Here is a 19,478-nt window from a genome sequence, read left to right as displayed (position 1 = left end):
GGGTTCCGTACCAGAAAAAATTTAAAAATTGGAGATGATCAAAAATTAAAAATCGGCTCGGATTGTAAAAGGCTTAAAAGAAAAAAGTAATTTCATGGAAAGTGTTCTTAGATATCTTTCAAGTGCAATCTAAGGGTTCCGTGACCGAAAAATTTTGCAAATTTCACTTGTGTAGGAAATTTTAAAATAATGTCAAGTAGATTAGACGTAAATTTCTAAATTTAAATGAAGCGGCTGCAAATTTTGGAGACTGTAGTCAAGAACAGGCATAAAAATTGGTTCTTTTAGGATTATTTTCAAAGCTTTTTGAGGCTAACTTAAAATTAAAGAAAATTCAACACGAAATAAACAATTGAAACATTTAAATTCACACCACTAGGAAAAATTGCTCTGGCTAAAATGGAAGCAACGAAAGATCCGTTCCCTAAAACTTAAGAAATTCTAAATTCACCCCTCCCTCTTAAATGACATATTTCTGACCATGAAAAAATTTCTTGGCTAGAATGATCGTCAAGTAATATGCGTTGGCCAAAATCTATAAAAATCATAATACAATTTTTTATTGAAATTTTCACTAAAACATAAATGATTTGTGTTGCGTTTTATCTATGTACATGATTTTCTAACACGATTACAATAATACATTTTTTCTTTGTCCTTTCCCGAAAAATAGTAATTATTCCTATTTGTCACGTTTACAAATGATGCTTCTTTTACGTGTTCTTAATATTTTCCGATACTTTCAAAAAAACTTTTATCCAGTTTTTTTTTTATTAAAGTTAATATCAATAAATTCAGATATCAGTTTTAAGTAATAACATAAAAAGGAAAAAACTAAATTATATTTATTTTACAAATAATTTTTAGATAAAAAAATTCAACGTACCCCATGCTTCGTTTTGCACCCTAACCGTTGAGCTAATATTATCAAAATGAAAATAAGCTAAATCATTTAAAAAACATGAAACAATTTCACACAAATATGTGTTTTGATCCCCTCTAATAAAATTCGCATGTAGCAATATTATTTAAACACGTATCAACCAGCTCATCGAAGAAGGGAAGAAAAAAACTCTAGGACTCCTGGACTTTAGATCAGTAGCTTTCAGATTAAGTAAAAATCGGGACTTTGTGATCTGGATGCTATGTCATCCACTTCAATTGTCTCTACAAAAAAAGTTGCTAGCACAATTCAATAATTTTTATCCACATCTATTTCAAAATAAAACGATTTATAATTTTTTCTATAAATTCTGAGCGACATTTATGTCAATACAAGATTGAAAGTTGGTGGTAAGTCGCAAATAGAATAATCTTTTAACTTAAACCGTATTAGAAAAAGGGTCGAAAATTTGATATACATAGCCTCCCTCACACTTCTTGCTTAATATTTTGACGTAATTTAATCAGTTTTATTAATACTCTACACCCCTACATGTAGAAAAATAAGGAATTTTTGATTGTTCTCACTCTAAATTTTCATCTGTGAACCGATTATTGTTACATTTATCGATTTATCTGCCAATTGTGGATCGATTTTAAAATTCTCCAGGAGGTCCCATAATTGTATCATCAAAATCGGTTAAGTAGTTTTTAAGAAATAAACTAATACTTGTATACTTGTACGAGACTTTGTTTATTACGTACGAAGAAAGAACTAAACTCTTTAAAAAGAATACAACAAAACTTTTTAGCAAAAAATAGAACCGATGAAAAATGAACAAAAAAAAAGTAAGATATAATTAATTAACTACCGAGAGTCTCTATTTTAATCAATAAATTTTTTGTATGCAATTACACTTTCATGTCGACACTATCTAGATCCTTAGCTTGAAATTAATTTATTGGGATCAACATCAAAGCACAATTCTTAGAAAGAAATTATTTGTTGTAGTTGGTACTTCAAGAACTTATCTTTTTTTACTTTTTTGAGCGTTTTTCATCGGAAAAATGAGCTTCATATATTGCACCTCAATGGCTAGTCGCTGCCAGTTCAATCGATGGTTCGTTTCATGATCCTGAGGATCATAAAACTCACAATGGCCAGCGTGAATGTAAAAGGAATATTGTTAGTGGATTTTCAGGTTGAAAAAATAACTCGCTATCAAGAAATTCAAAAGACATAAATTTTTCATCTATTATATATAGACAGTCCAAAAACATATAACCACAAAAATATTAAACTATTTTTTTCCGTTCCCCTTTCTAATTTTTTCCTATTTAATTTATGTAAAAGTCAAATACATAAAAGTTCCCCCGAGTCGTTATATAAACTTCTACTCGAACAAATAAACACTAAGTCACACACAAGATGATATTCCCGGAAAACACACACATCTATACATATAGAGTAGAATAAATGCTATAAAGAGTCAAAGCAGAAAATTCCTTTAGCATATGAAAAAGGTTTTTATTTTGATTGAACTACTAATATTTGTTCAATGTTATATATACATAGATTGACTGCCACCTCCCCATCCCCCGTCTCCCATACGCCCTTTACTAACACAATCAGTATTAGGATTCTCTTTTGTAATCGAAAAGATTTCAAATGAACACTGTTACCAAATACTAGCTCTTGTAGTTTGTTTAATGTAGTTGTATTTTTATAAATATGAAATTCTATTCCACTGTCTAAGATAACACACGATTTATAGAGGATTCTAAGAAAACGTGATGAGGTTATTAGCCAAGCGTTTCAAAATTTAATTTTTTAGAGCCACCAAAGAATTGACAAATCAAACTATGATCAAACTTTTCAGTGGATCTTTATTATAAAGAAATCTGTGTGGGCAATAGGAGATAATCCAGATGTCGAATTAGACACATTACCCATAAACATGTAATACTAGACTTGGTACCATGACATGAAGATAAAATTAAAATTTAAAAACGAAGAAGGTATAAGATAAGCAATCAAAGGTTGCCCATCTCCTTTTAGCAAAACAAAGTCTTATATGTAATCTCTATGGTGAAACCCACGTATGACGACACTAGTGAGTATATTCCTCTTTGTATAACTAGGAATTTGCTCCTCAAAGAGGATATCTTAAAAAGGGCCAATCTTAGATGGAGGGAGGAGCGTTTTTGCGGTACTACAAGACAGATATGGTCTGAGTACAATCGAAGGCGTTCCGAAGATCTTATATCTTATTACAAGACACTGGTTGGGCGGCAGGCATGTTGAACGCCTGGGCCTAGGAGTGTATCACGACTACTGCAGGAGCTGTCGCAGTGGTGAGGAAGAGGAGACAATGTCTCATCTTCTCTCTCACTGCCCAGCTCTGGTGATGAGGATATGGACTTATTTGAGCCAGCCTCTCTTTAACAATCTCTCCGACCTGGAGTCCGTCGACGTCAAAGCTCTCCTGCTGTTCTTAAACAGCTCCAAATGGTTCATGGAGTAGTGGCCGGAGATGGGCCAACCCTATGTCGGTATCACAACGGACCCTATGGTCTAAGTGTGTCCCACCCCAGGACAGCCACTCTAACCTAACCTAACCTATAACTAGGAATTTTAAACTTTCACTTATATCTTATATACTAGTAGAAATTTTTACAAACTAACTTCACTTTTCTGCCAACTGTCCATTAAAACTTCTTCACCTGAAGTGATAAAAATCTTAGTACGATCTTCCATTTTTTATTTTCGAGTACAATTGTTAGAAAAATTCAACTATAAAATGAATAGTTAACTATTTTATTTTATCTTATAAGGGTATATAAAAGAGTATTGTATTTAGCAGTAAAATGTAGGTAGATAGGGGAGTTTGGATTCCAGAAGAATGGTTACGATATGATTGTACTCTTGGATTGTAGTACCATATAACTACAATGCACATACCATACACCAAAATTGTATACATGTCCAAGTTCCAAAGTGTGTATACTACACAGTACACACCAAGAACTATAGTATTATAGTGGGTGTATTATTGTGACACCACTTACATTCTCAAAGCTCAGAGAGAGAATTGAATGACTCAATTCTAAAACAGTTGAATTGTTGGGAATAGTTCTACCTACTACGTTCATCCAGATGAATGGTTTGATGGTAGTAATATTCTCTATAGATGCATAGATAACCTATACGATACAATAATATTGGTTCATTTCAAATCCCTGAATAGATTTCGGTAGAGAGTGTGTATTCACTACAATGGCTTGCTGTATACAGTACAGGGTGAGCGCACGTATTCTTATGAAAAAATTGTCAATATTCCTTCAGGTGATTGTAAACCTACAGTATTGTAAAAAAGTTTTAATTTATTGCACGGTACATACATATAAGCCAAATACATACTTTGTAGTCAAATAATGTGTTATTTTTAGCTTTACAATACCACGCAACTACAAAAATATATAATATATCGTGTGCAAGTGCTACTTATAAATTTGATAGTTAGGTATTTCTCTTCACTCGTCAATACTCAAACTATAGTCGTCTCTGTTCATCAAATAATGGATATTCGATGAACTCATAATTAAATTAAAATTTTGTTTTAATACCATCGACAACCTTACATTTTTATGGAATTATTATAAACTACAAGATTGTCTTAATATTTTAGATAGTTTTTTATCACACTCGCTAGATTTTTTGATATAGAAATATCCAATTGCAAAGGTTAACCTAAATGATTCTTCATTTTTTCAGCCAACTTTGAACGATAAAATAATAATAAAAAGCCCGATGAACTAGGAATTTTTTGTGATTTTTTGGAAACTTTGTTAATCGACAAATGTATTTATAAAGTTTTATTGAAATTCCTGGTATTATCCAATCCTTGCATATCACCTTAATCATAAATATACTAAATTCTCAATTAGGTTAATAGTGATGAAAATTATTCTAAACTTGTTACACGGGGATTAATGGCATCACGGAATACAAATTTCGCGTCAAAATTAGTCTCCGAGGTACCCGGTGCTCAGGATAAACTATATCAAAGTCGTCTCTTGGAGTTTTCAGGAAATTCGTTATATAATCGATCCAAAGTCGTTACTCGGCGGTTTTTGGGGTCGCTGATCTCGAATGTCACGAGAGAATTGGTCTTCCAGGTACCTACTGTCCAGGGTACCTCGGGTAAACCGGGTACCCCGGGCACCAGGTGCCTGATTTTCAGCGAATCCAAATTTTTAACACCAAATTAACCTTTCTAATGTGAAAAGCGAATTATGTTTCTGATCAAATTTAAATTTGAAAAATCTCGTTCGCTTGACCAATTTTTGGCATCATAACGTAAATAACAACGATTTTTGATTAAATACAACTTTTAAAGCTAAAAATCAAATTTACCAGTTAAACCTTGTCTTCTTAAATTTTTTGTCAATTCAATAATTTTTACAATTCCTTCACTTATCTCGAAAATATGATATGATGTAAAAATTATCACGTGTAAACGATTTAAGTATTATTTATACAACGTCCTGTATATCAATGTGCTCATTCTTTTTGATCATAGAATTCAGACAGTCAATCGAAGAATTTCTTTCATTTACTTCTATCTTTGTCATTTTGAATGTTCTTTTGTGTGTGTAATGTCTCTGTGTATGAATGCTTTTGCTAGTGCCTTTGAAGGCCTTTGTTTTAATAAGTTAATGAAAAAAATAATGAAAAAAGATTGCAAAATATAAATTAGTAGCCACATTGGCATCGTTCATTATTCAAATAAAAAAAATACTTGATTAGTATTCTTTGACAATGCTGGAAATCTTTCTTCCTTTTCATCTCAATGAATTTGGTGATACTTGGACGTCTTTGAATACACAAGTGTTTGTTATTGAGGATTTCTACTACCGGATTTTTGTCACGTTAACAAATTTTCAATCTATCAAAACATAATTATACTTTAAATCTCTCCTGTCGAGACTCTCAATAGTTTCAGACTCCAAAATAATCAATTAATTACAAGTATTGTCAGTCTTTGATTTTCTATTTCCGGTCTTTCGTAAAGCTGAAAACTGTGTCTTCTAAAGACAAAAATTAAATTTAGAAAATTATCTTTAACGCATTAAAATGAATTGATATCTTTGTTACTTGATTATCGCCGAGGACCTCGTTTGGAATTTTGAGAATAAAAATCCTATTTATGTTTTTTCAATGCCCAGAGAGAGCCAAGTGTAAATTATTAAAAACTACATCATATTCCCACTCAATCAAGAAGAATCGCCATAGAAGTTGGGTTCAAAATAAAAGGTTGAATAAATTGTGTTGTAACTTAAAGGATTTTCATAACCCAGGCTAAAAGAGCAGCTGAGTATAAGGAATCCGATATTTTGACTAACTCTTATACTCGAAGCTCTCAGGAACCCAAAATCTTTTGTTGCCTGATTGAAAATTGACGCCTCCTATCGGTTCTTAGGACTTCGGCACTTATGTAATACGTAACCCAAGAACGTATGTAATAAGGACGTAAAACTCGAGTCGATATGTTGTTGTAACCATCTTTATACTTAGCTGAGATAACTTTCTACTTAACAACATAAATTTTTTGTTTCCTATGATTCTCAGGTACTTGAATCTGCCAACAGATCTAATTGCTTATGTTTTGCACACTATAATTGCTTATGTTATCTCCAGAATTTCCTGTATTATATTCCCGTAAAACTTTCATCGTTTCATTGATTAATTTGAATATACCTTTCAAAAATATGTAAACTATGAAATAAGGCTTAAAAATACGAACTTCATAAATATTTTAACGACCTAAGCACATTGGCAGGTTAAAGAATGATGAAAATCTACCCACCTATAAGATATTCTTCAAGAATTCTTCTTATTTATTTTATAGTATAAATAAAAACCTTTTTTTTTTTGCATGCAATGGATATAAATTTCTAAGGAATATTGTCACAAGATTAAAGTTGAACAGATAATATAATTTCAACAAAACATGAAAAAAAAAAATGGAAATCATCATCAGGCAAATATAAGGATGTACCTTGAATAAGGTAATATGGCATAATAAGTTATTCGCCATATAATAGAGAAGATATAGTCTTTACTGGTTGTATTTTTTACAACTGTCTATATTGAGTTTTTCAATTCAAACTTCAGCGCCCTAATGACACAAATATTAACCATCATTTTCGATAAACAACTTTTTTTTTTGGTATTACCAGCATGGTATTTGCAGTTTCTATGTTAAAGCAATGGTACAATTTTTTTTTCGACAGAATTTAACAAAAAATTAAATTTAAGAATTTAATAATGCTTACTATTAATTCCCAAAGTTTCAGAAATTTTGACCGTTTAAAATGGGAAATAATTATGCCAACGTCCCAATTTCGATCAATTTACGTCAAAATTAATATCTCGAAAGTGAAAATTAATTTCTAAATTTTTTTTTTTAGAATTTTATTGTATAAACATTTTTTTCTACTTTTTCTTCAATATATAATAATATCATAAAAAATAGTTGGAGAGACCGGACATTTTACATGCTTTAAATGGGACATGACCCTCAAAATCGCGAACTTTGTCTTTAAATATCTCGCGATCTAAACGGTCAAAAATTATGAAATTTTAGGAATTCATAAATAAAGCTATTATAAACCCGAGAAAAAAAATTCGGCCAAATCTGTCGAAAAGTGATTTCATGCTGGTACTACCTTAAAAAAAAAAACTATTTCAAAACAAATTAATATGCACGAAAAAGTAGAAAAAAATAACGATAATATAATGTAGGTTATTTTTGGAGTCGGTATCAGTCGCAAGGAAACAACTGTGACAGAACATTTTGTTGCATTAACTTGACTGACACCGACTCCAAAAATAACAAAAATACATTATATTTAACATAGTTGTTTTTTTTAGTGCATATTAATTTGTTTTTGGGATAGGTCTTCTTTTGAAGTCGGTTTTTTTGTTAAAATTTTTTTTATTTTGTGATTTTAAGTGAATCTGAAGTCCACTAACTAATTTGTCACCAAAAAAGAATCATCGAAATCGGTTGGCGTGATATTGAGTTATTCGTCCATTTTTCGCGCACATATTTAATGCTTTAAGACAAATATGGCTTTCTCATGGATACCATTGTCATAACTGGACCAAATTGAAATGGGACCACCCGGGAAGCACCAGCTTTCTAATAAAATTCATGAAAATCGGTTCACCCAGTCGAAAGTTCTGATGTAATAACATTTAAAAAAAATTTAGTCTAATTGAGAGCCATCTCCTTTTTTGAAACGGTTAAAAATTGAAAAATATTATTAATTTGTGTGTTCTTAATTGTGTTAATTGTGGTGTTGTGCTTAAGTATGTTCTAAAAACGAAGCTTACAAACTATATTGGTAAGGTTGTGACCAAAAGCGCGTTCTCCAACGGGAGCTTAGAATATTCATAATTGCGCCAAGAACTTGAATCTTGCTGCATAGGTAAATGTTTTTGGGATATATTTTATTGGGAAGAAATATTTCCATGAAAGAAGAACAGACAAACGAAAATTTGTAAAAAATGAACGGTTTTTATAGTAAGATTAAAAATTTGATTGTTATTGATGAGCTTTCTCCAATTTGGGTATCACCAACAAAACTTTTTAAATATAAAAACTAGAAGGTATGCTCAGTTCTAGAAACTACAACCTGTATACTATGATATTCTTTGATATTTTTCTCGTCTCATATATAAATATGGGTTATATTGTAAAATTGTATATGTAAATGATTTTTTCTTTACGTTTTCCCGGTATCAACTTGAATGGTGTGTGTAAATATTTCTTTAAAAAAAATTTCAAGGATCAATTCTCATGTATATTAAAAAAAAAAAGAAAACCCTTAAAAAATTGTATTTATACATAATATTATACAAAAGAAAGATTCTCAAATCACTATCATATGTGAAAAAATTATGATATCGAAAGAATTAAAAGTTTGTAAACGGAAATTTAATTCAAAAATTGATCTTTGTAAGCCTTGATTTATGACACTGGCACCAACTTATAATTAAGTTAATTTTCCCTGTTTACAAATCATTATTTACATATAAATCTCAAAATTTTACTCACCAATCAAACACCTTTTTTCTTTTCTCTTTTGGTTATAAGAAACAAAGTATCTAATCCTTGACTTATTGCGTTTTGGATTTTAATTACCCTGCTTATCCCAAAAACTGAAAAAAAACTATTAATTTTTATTTAAAAGCTTTTATTTAACTTCGCTTTTATGACCTGAAGTTTTGCAATCAATATTTGATCCTTTTTCCGGTTTCCTATTTAGCTGAAACTTTTCAAGCCTATGCAAATCAGATGCCAATCTGATTTTCCTATTGCTTCCACCATATTTGATTTGTTTTTTTAGTTTAGTTTAAAAGAGTTTAAATGAAACTTTAAAAAAACAAGACTTTTTAAGGAGCTTAAGAAGCTTTTATTGTACTAGAAAATAAAAAATAATTATTGAATCATTATTAATTCTTTATGAATTACTCGTACAGGACTATTTCTAAGAGCGACGCGCGCCAGATTTATAATAAAAGAGGATGATTCGGAGCTGCTCAAGCTTGTTCTTTTTCGTAAAATAAAAGCTTGTGCCTAAAAAGTATTTTTTATTAAAAATGTTTAATTCAAATGCTTAGAAGAAGCTTGTATATCAAATATGGTGGAAGTGATGAGAAAATCAAGTCATAGCACAAATTGCTGTGTCACGTAGCTTAAACTTCCCAAATTTCAACCCGATAGCTTCAGTCGAAGTGAATGGAATATTGATTGCAAAATTCCATGACATACATAAAGGCCTTTAATTGGTTTATATCGCGAAATAATCAGGTTCAAAGTTATTGATTTCGAGGGCAAAAGCATGTGAATCTCCTGCCCCCACCCCAGCTATTTTTGACAAAATTGAAAAAAAAAATGAAGAGATTCCCTATTTTTAGTCTGTGAAAAAAGAATTCGTTAAATTCTGTCGAAATTGCGTGGGTTTTACCATAGTTTTAGCATAGGAAATGCAAATACCATGCTGGAAATACCTTAAAAAGCGATTTTTTAATGAATTTTTAATAATTATTATACAAGATTCTTCAATGTGCTCGTCAATCGCCCACATATAATTGTCATATGCAAGTGGCTTACGAATAATTGAACATGTTTAAGTTATAGAATAAATATGTTTTTACTAATACAAGAAATATAGAATATATTAGAATACATTATATTCAACATAAAACAATATAATTGAATGTTAAAAAAGGTCGTTTTATTATTTTTCATTCACATATATAAATGGTATATGCTGAATACCGAATAGGACGCGAATATAAAGGTAAACCGAATACCGAATACAGTATGATATATATTTATATAAATGATATCTTTTTTTATACCTATAGTAAAACAAAAGGTGTTTAAAAGTGGGTAAGTATGTTCTTTACTGATATACTTATGAAACATGTTTAACTATATTAAAAGGAACTGCGTATTATGTAAAGGTAAATATACAGGTGTTTCACAAATATACAGACATTTGAATCACAAAGTTATAAAATTTTAAGATGCTTGTAAAAGTTTTGGTTTATTTCACGGTACATGCATATCAACAAAATACATGCTTTGTAGTCAAATAATGTGTTATTTTTAGCTTTACAATACCACGCAACTACAAAAATATATAATATATTATGTGCAAGTGATGCTTATAAATTTGATAGTTAGATATCTCTCTTCAATAATCAATAATCTAACAGTAGTCGCTTCTGTTCATCAAATAATGGATCTTCGATGAACTCATAATTCAATTCAAATTTTGTCTTTAAACATCGACAACCTTATATTTTTATGGTATTATTATAAATATAAACTATAAGATTGTCTTAATATTTTTGATAGTTTTTTACCAAACTCTCTAGATTTTTTGATATAGATCCTCATGATTTTTGGAAACTTTGTCAATCAAAAAATGTATTATTGAAGTTTTGTTGAAATCCCTAGTATTAATAAATATATATGAAATATATCAAGGTATAATAAGTTTAGTCCCAAGTTTGTAACGCTTACAAATATTGATGCTACGAATTTTGGTATAGATGTTCACAAAATCACTTAATTAGCCCATTTCCGGTTGTCTGTCTGTCAGAAGAAATTTTTATAGTGTCTTTAGGACGTAAATAGGCCAAGCTTGTAAATAGGTCAAACGGGGCTTGTAAACCGTCAGAGATAGAATGGAAGTTTAAATATAAAAAAAATGTTCCTTATATAAAAATAAACAACTTTTGTTTGAATAATTTTTTCGTAAACATCACTGTTTACCCGCCCAGACGCAAATTTGGTTAAAAACATTATATAGTATGTATACAGATTATATATATTTTTAATTTAATACGTTACATTTATTATTTATGTACTTGTTATAGCATATCCTATATCCACTGAGGATGTGAGAAGAAAGATTCACTTATTACTTTGTGTGTAAGAATTACTATCTTTACTCACCTACATAACGTAAAAAAACAAACGATTGTGTAATCAACACTGTCTTTACATGGTATTTCAACAATTAACTCAATTGACTTGTTTTTTTTTTTTAAGTGAATATCAAAAAATAGTTTACTGGTCTTCACTCATTGTATCTCGAAAACAAACCATTTTGATATCAATATTTTAAGGTTAAAAATATTTGTCTTGATCCCACCCTTCGAACTCTACAAGATTGTCGGTATTAAAAAGTAATCAGGAATGATAAGCGATGTAAACATACTCCTGTGCAGATTATAGGAGAGTGTAATAAGTACTTTTATCGGATTATTTGTGGATTTATTTTACAAACATTTATAGACGATTATTCAAGAAACTACCTGTATAATAATGCTAAGAGTAGGTATGTATGTTGAGAGATAGATGGATATACGAAGTGAAATCGTATATATAACATAGGAACAAATACAGATATGAAAAAGATTGCTGGATTAGGTTTATTACTGTTATGATAATGTTTTTAATAGGATATTCTCAGTGATTTATTTAGAATATTTTATAAATAAATAAAACTCTTACTTTATATACATTATACTTATTTGATCTACAATGTATTTCTTAATTATTCTAGTTGGAATTGTCATTAAATTCTAAGATTCTTCAGAATATAGTCGCGGATTTAAGATTCTAGGACATTTAATATCAAAGTTTAATGAAATATCCAAAAAAAATCAAAGTTTTTGAATACATTGTAGAAGATTTTATCCCTTCTGTGTTTGGATGAAGATGAAAATTAATTTCAAAGCTCAAATCTGTATGTTTCGTGCTGAGCCGAGCTCAGTACCACTGTTGAAATTCTTTAGACTATACAGAAATTTTCCAGGTGAAGTGACCCTCCAGAAATCATGTTGAAAAAGATGCTCCGGTATGTAAAAGAAAATTGAATAATACATCCTTTGATGTCTCACCCCTTCTCCAGCAAATATGTACGGAGTTGCTGGATACTAACTCTGGATAAGTACTCGAAGCGAATTACATAAATGCCGTACAGAAATAAATCATCACGTAGTACTTAGGAAATTGACGGGAGAACAAAAATTTTGTTTAACTTCCGGTATCGAAATTACCGAATTTATTTCAGTACGACATTTAAGTAAGTTCCTTTGAATTCTTATGCAGAGTTAGTATCCAGCAACGCCGTACATATTAACTGGTGCAGAGGTGAGACATCAAGAGATGTGTCATTTATTTCTCAACTGATCTCGCTCTGTACTGCTCGAAACTGACGCCAAGATGCTTAAACTCACTTTTACATACAGGAACATCTTTTTCAATATGATTCCTGGTGGGTCATTTTACCCGAAAAACTTTACCATGGACTTGTAGTCTATTTCATAATAATTTTTTTCATTATATTATTAATTAAACTTTTCACTGTATGATTTCATCATTTCTGTAATAATATTGCCTATATTTATAAATAAATAGTAGCATTATATAAAAATATAGGAAACACTATAATGTTAGAAAAATCAAATTAATAATATTTTGTAATGGTATAGAAGTTATTTATTGGCTTTACACGAAATGTATGCCAACATTTAGAATGTATGAAATAAAATTGAATTCTACCTTCAAAGTTATTTTAACAATCTGTAGTAAACTTTTACATAAATACATTATTTATAAATAGATATTTTTGTAATATGAGTAGTAGAGTAATATCTGTTTCAAACGGTGTATACTTTATTAACTGTCCAAAGTATATTAATTTATTTAATTAGTTTTTTCCACAATTAAACATTTTATTTATCATTAATATTTATTTTATTATTATACCTTCATTTATTTAATTGTCTTTGTTAAGGTAGTTCCTTTCCTACAATCGAGAGATAAATTTTATAGAATAACACAAGCAAATAACATTTAACGAATCTTCTTTTATCAAGTAAAACGTATGTAAAAAATTAATTGTCGGGGTTTTATACTGAGATTGAATTAAATTTTCACCCTGAGATCTAAGCAATACAGCTGAAAAATTCTTCAAAGAGTTCTTAAAAAAATATCTAGTATAAAAATAGTTGTTCTGCTTGGAGTGGCCGTCCCACAGAAATCGTTAATTTGATCTGTCTAAGCAAGATTTTTAAAATTTTTTGGCTGTTTTGATTCTTGTAATTTTTACCCCCAAACTAAAAAAGGGGTGTTAAGTTTGACCGCTATGTGTATGTGTGTCTGCCTTTGTGTCTGTCTGTCTGTGGCATCGTAGCGCCTAAGCAGATGAAAGTGTTCTAGCTATGTTTCAAGTGCGAGTTCTGGGTTTCGTACCCGAAAAAACAAAAAAATTGGTAACGATCTTCAGAATACTTTAAAGAAAAAGGTAGTTTAATGAAGATTGTTGTTATATATGTTTCAAGCGCGAGTTTAGGTTATCTGTTAATTTCACTTGTTTGTCCAAAATTAATAAAATTGAAAAGTATCTTTTATAGCTGGAAAGCGCAATGCAAAGTTAATGGGCATTTTTTTGTAAATAATTTAAAGAAAAGCGAGTTTACGGTTAAACAACCTTAAAACTTTCTTTATTTACCACTCGTTGTTTATGTTAATTATAACTTTTTTGACGTCTTCAAGAGTTATACGTTTTTATAATTTTACTGTTTTCGAGACCGTTAAATAGTTTCTACCTTTTCTTTTTTATTAGTAATAAAATACAAAAAAAAAAAAAATTATTCTCAATGTGTATATGAAAATCAATTTGAATGTTTAACTTAGCTTTCATTCCTTGTGTAAACAATTAATTTTTGGGGAAAATGGATACATATACGTAAAAACCAAATCAAGTTTTTCAATTTAGAAAATTTAAAACAAAAGTAAAAGTTTATTTAGGCAATATTGCTCATTAAATATTAAAAGCATTTAGTCAAGGAAATTAATGTAGAATAATGTATTATATAATGTATCGATTTATATAATTGGGTGTTAAAAATTATATAGTCCAAGAAATGAGGAATAAAATGAAACATTTTGGATTTTGAACTGAATTTTATTTTTATAAGACCGTATAGTCTACGGTACAGAGGGGCCAAACGGCTCAATATTTTTGTAGGCCACTATTATTCTATCTTATTATATTCATATATCTTGCATTTGTTCATATTTTTTCAAAAAGTCGTTTAATTGACATGTTTCCCGTCTTCCCCATATTAAAAACGCCCCAATTTCAATGCCGCCCATTTGAAATTCATTCTGTGCCGCCCATTTGAAATAATATGACCGTAGACTAGTGCCAGATTTGCATGCGTCGTAAAATGTAGGAAGTTTTCAGAATGAATTGTGTGAATAACAATTCGGGAAAATTATCATGTTTCATAAAAATAAAAATAAGTCCGTATTTCAATTCCTTTATCACTTTTGACTCTTATACCCTTGGACTTGAAATTATTGCAGATTTTGTTCTTAAAGTATGTGCTCAAATTTCAAGGTCGAAAATTACTGATTTGCCTCTCTTAGCCAAAAGTTTCTGCTACCTCCTCTTGCGCCAAAAGCTGACTTCTTCGGTCTGTTTTCATTAAAGAGGGTTAATTTTTTGCTTTTTCTTCTGCGTTTTTGACAGTTTACTCAAGGAAAATTTAGTGCAGTTTAAAATAAACAAAATTTAAGTACAATGCATAATTTACCAGACAATTGAAATTCCAGCAGCAGACCGTTTTGAATTTCTTAATTGTTTTAATATTTTACCATTTCAACGAAAGAGGAATGCACTTGTGGTATTATAAGACAGATATGGTCAAGGTGCAATTGTAGACGTTCCGAAGATCTTATCTCGTTTCAAAAGGCTTTTATAAACAAAATCATTGCAAACTGGCTAGACAGCAGGCACGCTGAACAACTGAGCCGACTTGTACATTAAGATTACTCCAGGAGCTGCCACAGCAGGGAGGATGAAGAAACACTGTCTTGTTTTCTTTGTCACTGTCCAGCACTTGCAATGAAGAGGTGAACTTACTTGAGTCAGCCTTTCCGACCTAGAATCCTCTAGACTCGTCAAAGCAATCTTGTTGTTCTTAAACAGCCCCTAATGTATCATTGAGTTGGGGATGAAACACCCCTATTTTCGGTATCAACGTGTAAACAGAATCTGTCCCTACTATTTTTAATTATTGCTGTTTCAAAATTTCCAATTATTTTTATCCTTATGCAGTTTGGAGTAAAAATTGCCATAGCGATGAAGTTGTGTATAACCACTAGGATATGTAATAATGCATTATTTATTTATTTTCAGACGGAAAAACTAACAACAATTGAATACATCATACCACGTTCTCATCGAAAAATCATCGACATTTCGAAGCAAACACAGAAGAGGTCAACACTCATACCATGGTGACATCATGTCACAGTCAACATTATCGTGTCATATCTACTAGTGTTTTTATTTATTTATTTCATTTTTATTTTTGACAATAGGTCTTGGTGTTTTTCTATGTGTTTCTGAGTGTATCGTCGTTATATTGTGGTAATATATTTTTTAAAAACCATACCATATTCTTATTTCGAAGACGGGAAAAAAAAACCAGGTATTATTATCACGTAGTGAAGAATTTGTTGAATAAAAAAAATAAAAACTGTGTGGAATAGTGTTTGGAAGAAGACGGACTACAATTGAGAAATACCAACAATTCATCGTTTTTTTTGTGTGTGTGTTAACCCCCATCATATAGTTCGTCTTCCAACGTCTCTTTTCTCTCTATTTTCACTGTTCAGTGTTGTTATTATTATTTGTTTGTTTGTTTATTTATTTGTTGGTTTTGCTACGCTTCTCGTAGCTGTTGTCCGTAGCACACACAGCTACAGAACGTAGAGTAGTAGTGTTGTATCATCAACTATATCATCGTTTATAATGGATGACATTTGGCCTCGGTTTCGTTGTCAAACAATGGTACCTGTTTATTATTGTATATATTGTTGTATACTTTTGGTGACCCTTACTACCGGTGGAGTAATGGGCGTTGGAGGTAAGTTTCCGTAAACAATAAATAATATTTTATTTTATTTATATAATATTGTTGTATGAATGCTGGCTCTGGCTGCTATAGTTCGTTGGTGAAGAGATCTTTTTTTTTGTTGTACTTCCATATTATAACCATGCAGGTTGTGTAGATACAGAGAGTTGGTTAAATGATGACCGGTAAATATCATATCAAACCAATTATCCACTGTGCTCTGTTTGAGAAACACCATTCATCCGTAGGACCTGTGTTAAGCAAGTGGCAAGATATGCTGTTGCCGACGTCAGAAACTGTGCAGAAATTCCACAGCTTCGAATCCTATTCTATAAAATGTCTGAGAGGTTCGTCCTCTTCCATGCATGTCCTACAAATGGGGTATTTGGGATCCACAAGTAATGGCGATGGAAGTTCAATCTACAGTTTCATGTCAACTGCCATACTTCCCAACTTTATTATAGTAAGTTTCAACCGAACACAATAAAATGTCCTAGTCACTAAGCCTTAGTTTCAAGACATACCTTTACCTGCTGCATGCCCTGAACAAAGCCCCAGTAAAAAAGTAAAAAAGTGTCGTAAGCTCAGGAATTATCTACAGAAACTAGAAAAGGACTGAGATACTTTACCAAAATATAAATAACATGCCAGTCTTACAGGTGGAGGCGGATTTCCTTACAAAGAAAGCCTCCTGGATTAAACTCAGCCTCCTAAATAATAATAAACTTAAGTTACGGTAAAGTTTCTTCGCGTAATACAGTAAACTCACGGAGTTTCTCCCAAAATAAGGAAGAAGCTACAGGTTCTGCAATGAATGCGCTACAACCTCTGGAACATTTGTAGACTTACTGAAGCATCCTGAGACGCAAAAGAGTCTGATTAATGAAGTATGTGAACAAGAAATTATCATCAATACATCCGATGGTCTTCCGTAGTCTACATTTGGTTTTTCATAAGGAACTTTTGACAAAAACAGTGATATACAGAGAAAATCATTGAAGCAAAAGAATTTAAAAGGCTGTCAATATTTATTGGTGGAAAAAAGGTTTAAAGATCACTTTCCTATTATTCTCGAATATAAGTAATCTTTGGAAACCACGGAAATAAACAGGTTTAAGATCCTTCTCAGAATGTTAGAATATATTACGAATTTGTTGGATTTCCTCGTGCTGCCCAGCGAACCTATCGGTGGTCATGATTTTTATCAGTTTGGTATTAAACTAAATATAAGTTCAATTCTCTAGGATTAAAACCAAAAAGTATGCTGTATTTAATTTGACACACAAATGAAAAAAAGTCATCATAAAAATTTTTCTCAAAACTAGCTAAATAATTCAATTTTAGAAACACAAAAATTCTAAATTGTTGACAGGGCTTTTCCTAAGAATCTATAAAAACGCTGTTTTCAATATTTTCCAAACACTTTTTATAAAAAATGAAATGTATACCATATTTTACAGTTTCGTTTCGGTTAGCTCACGTTTTTCTCTCTGTAAATGGTGACACAATATGTGTTGAATTATCTGATATTGTTACATTTTATACTTGGGATATGAAATTATTGTTTTTTTTCTCTGGTGTCACAAGGAATACTAAATGATTATATGGTGAAAATGAAATTTGTAAATGTTTTTTATCTAAGTTATCCCAGGTACATGAGGTCAGTATATCAAATTTAAATTATAATGTATATCCAAGTGTTGTTGAGGAGTTGCCTTTTGAAGCTGAGTGTTCATTTGGTAAGTAAATAATAATAATGGGGTTCAACCTCTGTTTCTCAGACCACTTCTATAACAGAGGCCACCCACATTAAAACCACCCACAGTTAAACTACATCCGAATATACAATTCATTTGATGATATGAGTGGCCAGTGTGATCAATTTACCGCTCCATTAGTTTTTTTTGTTCACACTGCCGCTGCCTGGATTCGAACCCGCAACCTCTCAGCCAGTAGTCAAAGCAAGTAAAGACGCTTTTGCTCGCTTGGCTACTGAGCCGGTTAAGTATGCAAGAGAACTGCGACTAAAATTTATTTTTGAAAAAAAAATGATGGGAGGTGTAGTGGGACACTCGGAAGGAACTATGCACCTCTCATTATAAACTATGTATCATTGAATAACAAGCACAAGTTTTCTTTATCTGAACGCCCGATAAGGAATATGGTTCCACAAAGGATAAATTAACGCGAAATGGAATATTATTATTATTTGTCTAGAAGCGGCTTTTGCGGGGAATACTTCATCAAGTTTCAAAAATCATTAATTCTCGATCCATAATCATATTGAGTAAGATTTAAGCCCCAGGACTTTTTCTCCCACGATTTAAGACGTAGATACCGTTCCCTAAGTTTCTATTTTTATTTTTAGGGATAATAAAATTTTAATTCAAAAACAAAACGTTTTTCTTTTTCTTCTTCGGTAAAAAAACTACTTTCTATAACTTCAATCGAAAAATATTCTATAACGCCACCAGTCATACATACAAGTTTATTCCGATTTTTAAAGAATTAACGCTTTAAGTTGTTAAATATATTGAATAAATTTTGAAAAAGATTTTAAAAGAAAAGTCGAAACTGATGAATATTTTGAAATGGTAATTAAAAATTGAAACCCATGAGAATCAATTTAGTTCCCTTAATTATATTTAATGTCTTATAGTATTTCAAACATGCCTTTCTCTTGTAATAAATATATACACGTAGGGGAATATTATGTAATTCTCAAAACACCATTTTTCAATTAATTTCGTGTATACCTTTCCCAACATTTTCTAATTAATTAAAAAATTCGAGTAAGTCATTTTCTTTGTGATACGTAAAATTACATGAAAAATATTTAATTCTTATACTTTCGACATAAAATTGAAGTGTTGGTAAATACATTAAGATGGTAAGATGAAACCATGATTGTACCTAACTTTTAGACCGTTGAGATTTTCTATTCAAATATTTCTTAATAAAATCTTTCTAAAGGATACTTGGTGACATTTTAACTTTCTATAGGTCCAATTAAATTAACCTGATTTTTATACTTTTTGGATCAAAATTACCCCATCCACCAAGTTTCAATCAA

General features: G+C 30.7%; 1 protein-coding gene across 1 annotated transcript in view; it reads left to right on the top strand.

Moving 5' to 3' along the window:
• LOC123306093 (lachesin-like) overlaps window positions 1-19,478 on the top strand; it is a 607,394-nt gene that overhangs the window by 75,699 nt on the left and 512,217 nt on the right. Inside the window, exon 2 of the mRNA XM_044887968.1 lies at window positions 15,685-16,417. Within this exon, the coding sequence (XP_044743903.1) occupies window positions 16,303-16,417 (115 nt within the window). The 5' untranslated portion in view covers window positions 15,685-16,302. The remainder of the gene's footprint in view (window positions 1-15,684; window positions 16,418-19,478) is intronic.

The sequence above is a fragment of the Chrysoperla carnea genome, chromosome 1 (assembly GCF_905475395.1).
Source record: "Chrysoperla carnea chromosome 1, inChrCarn1.1, whole genome shotgun sequence".
NCBI lineage: Eukaryota > Metazoa > Arthropoda > Insecta > Neuroptera > Chrysopidae > Chrysoperla > Chrysoperla carnea.
The sequence above is the reverse complement of the archived record's forward strand: the minus strand, read 5'-3'. Positions and strand labels throughout refer to the sequence as shown.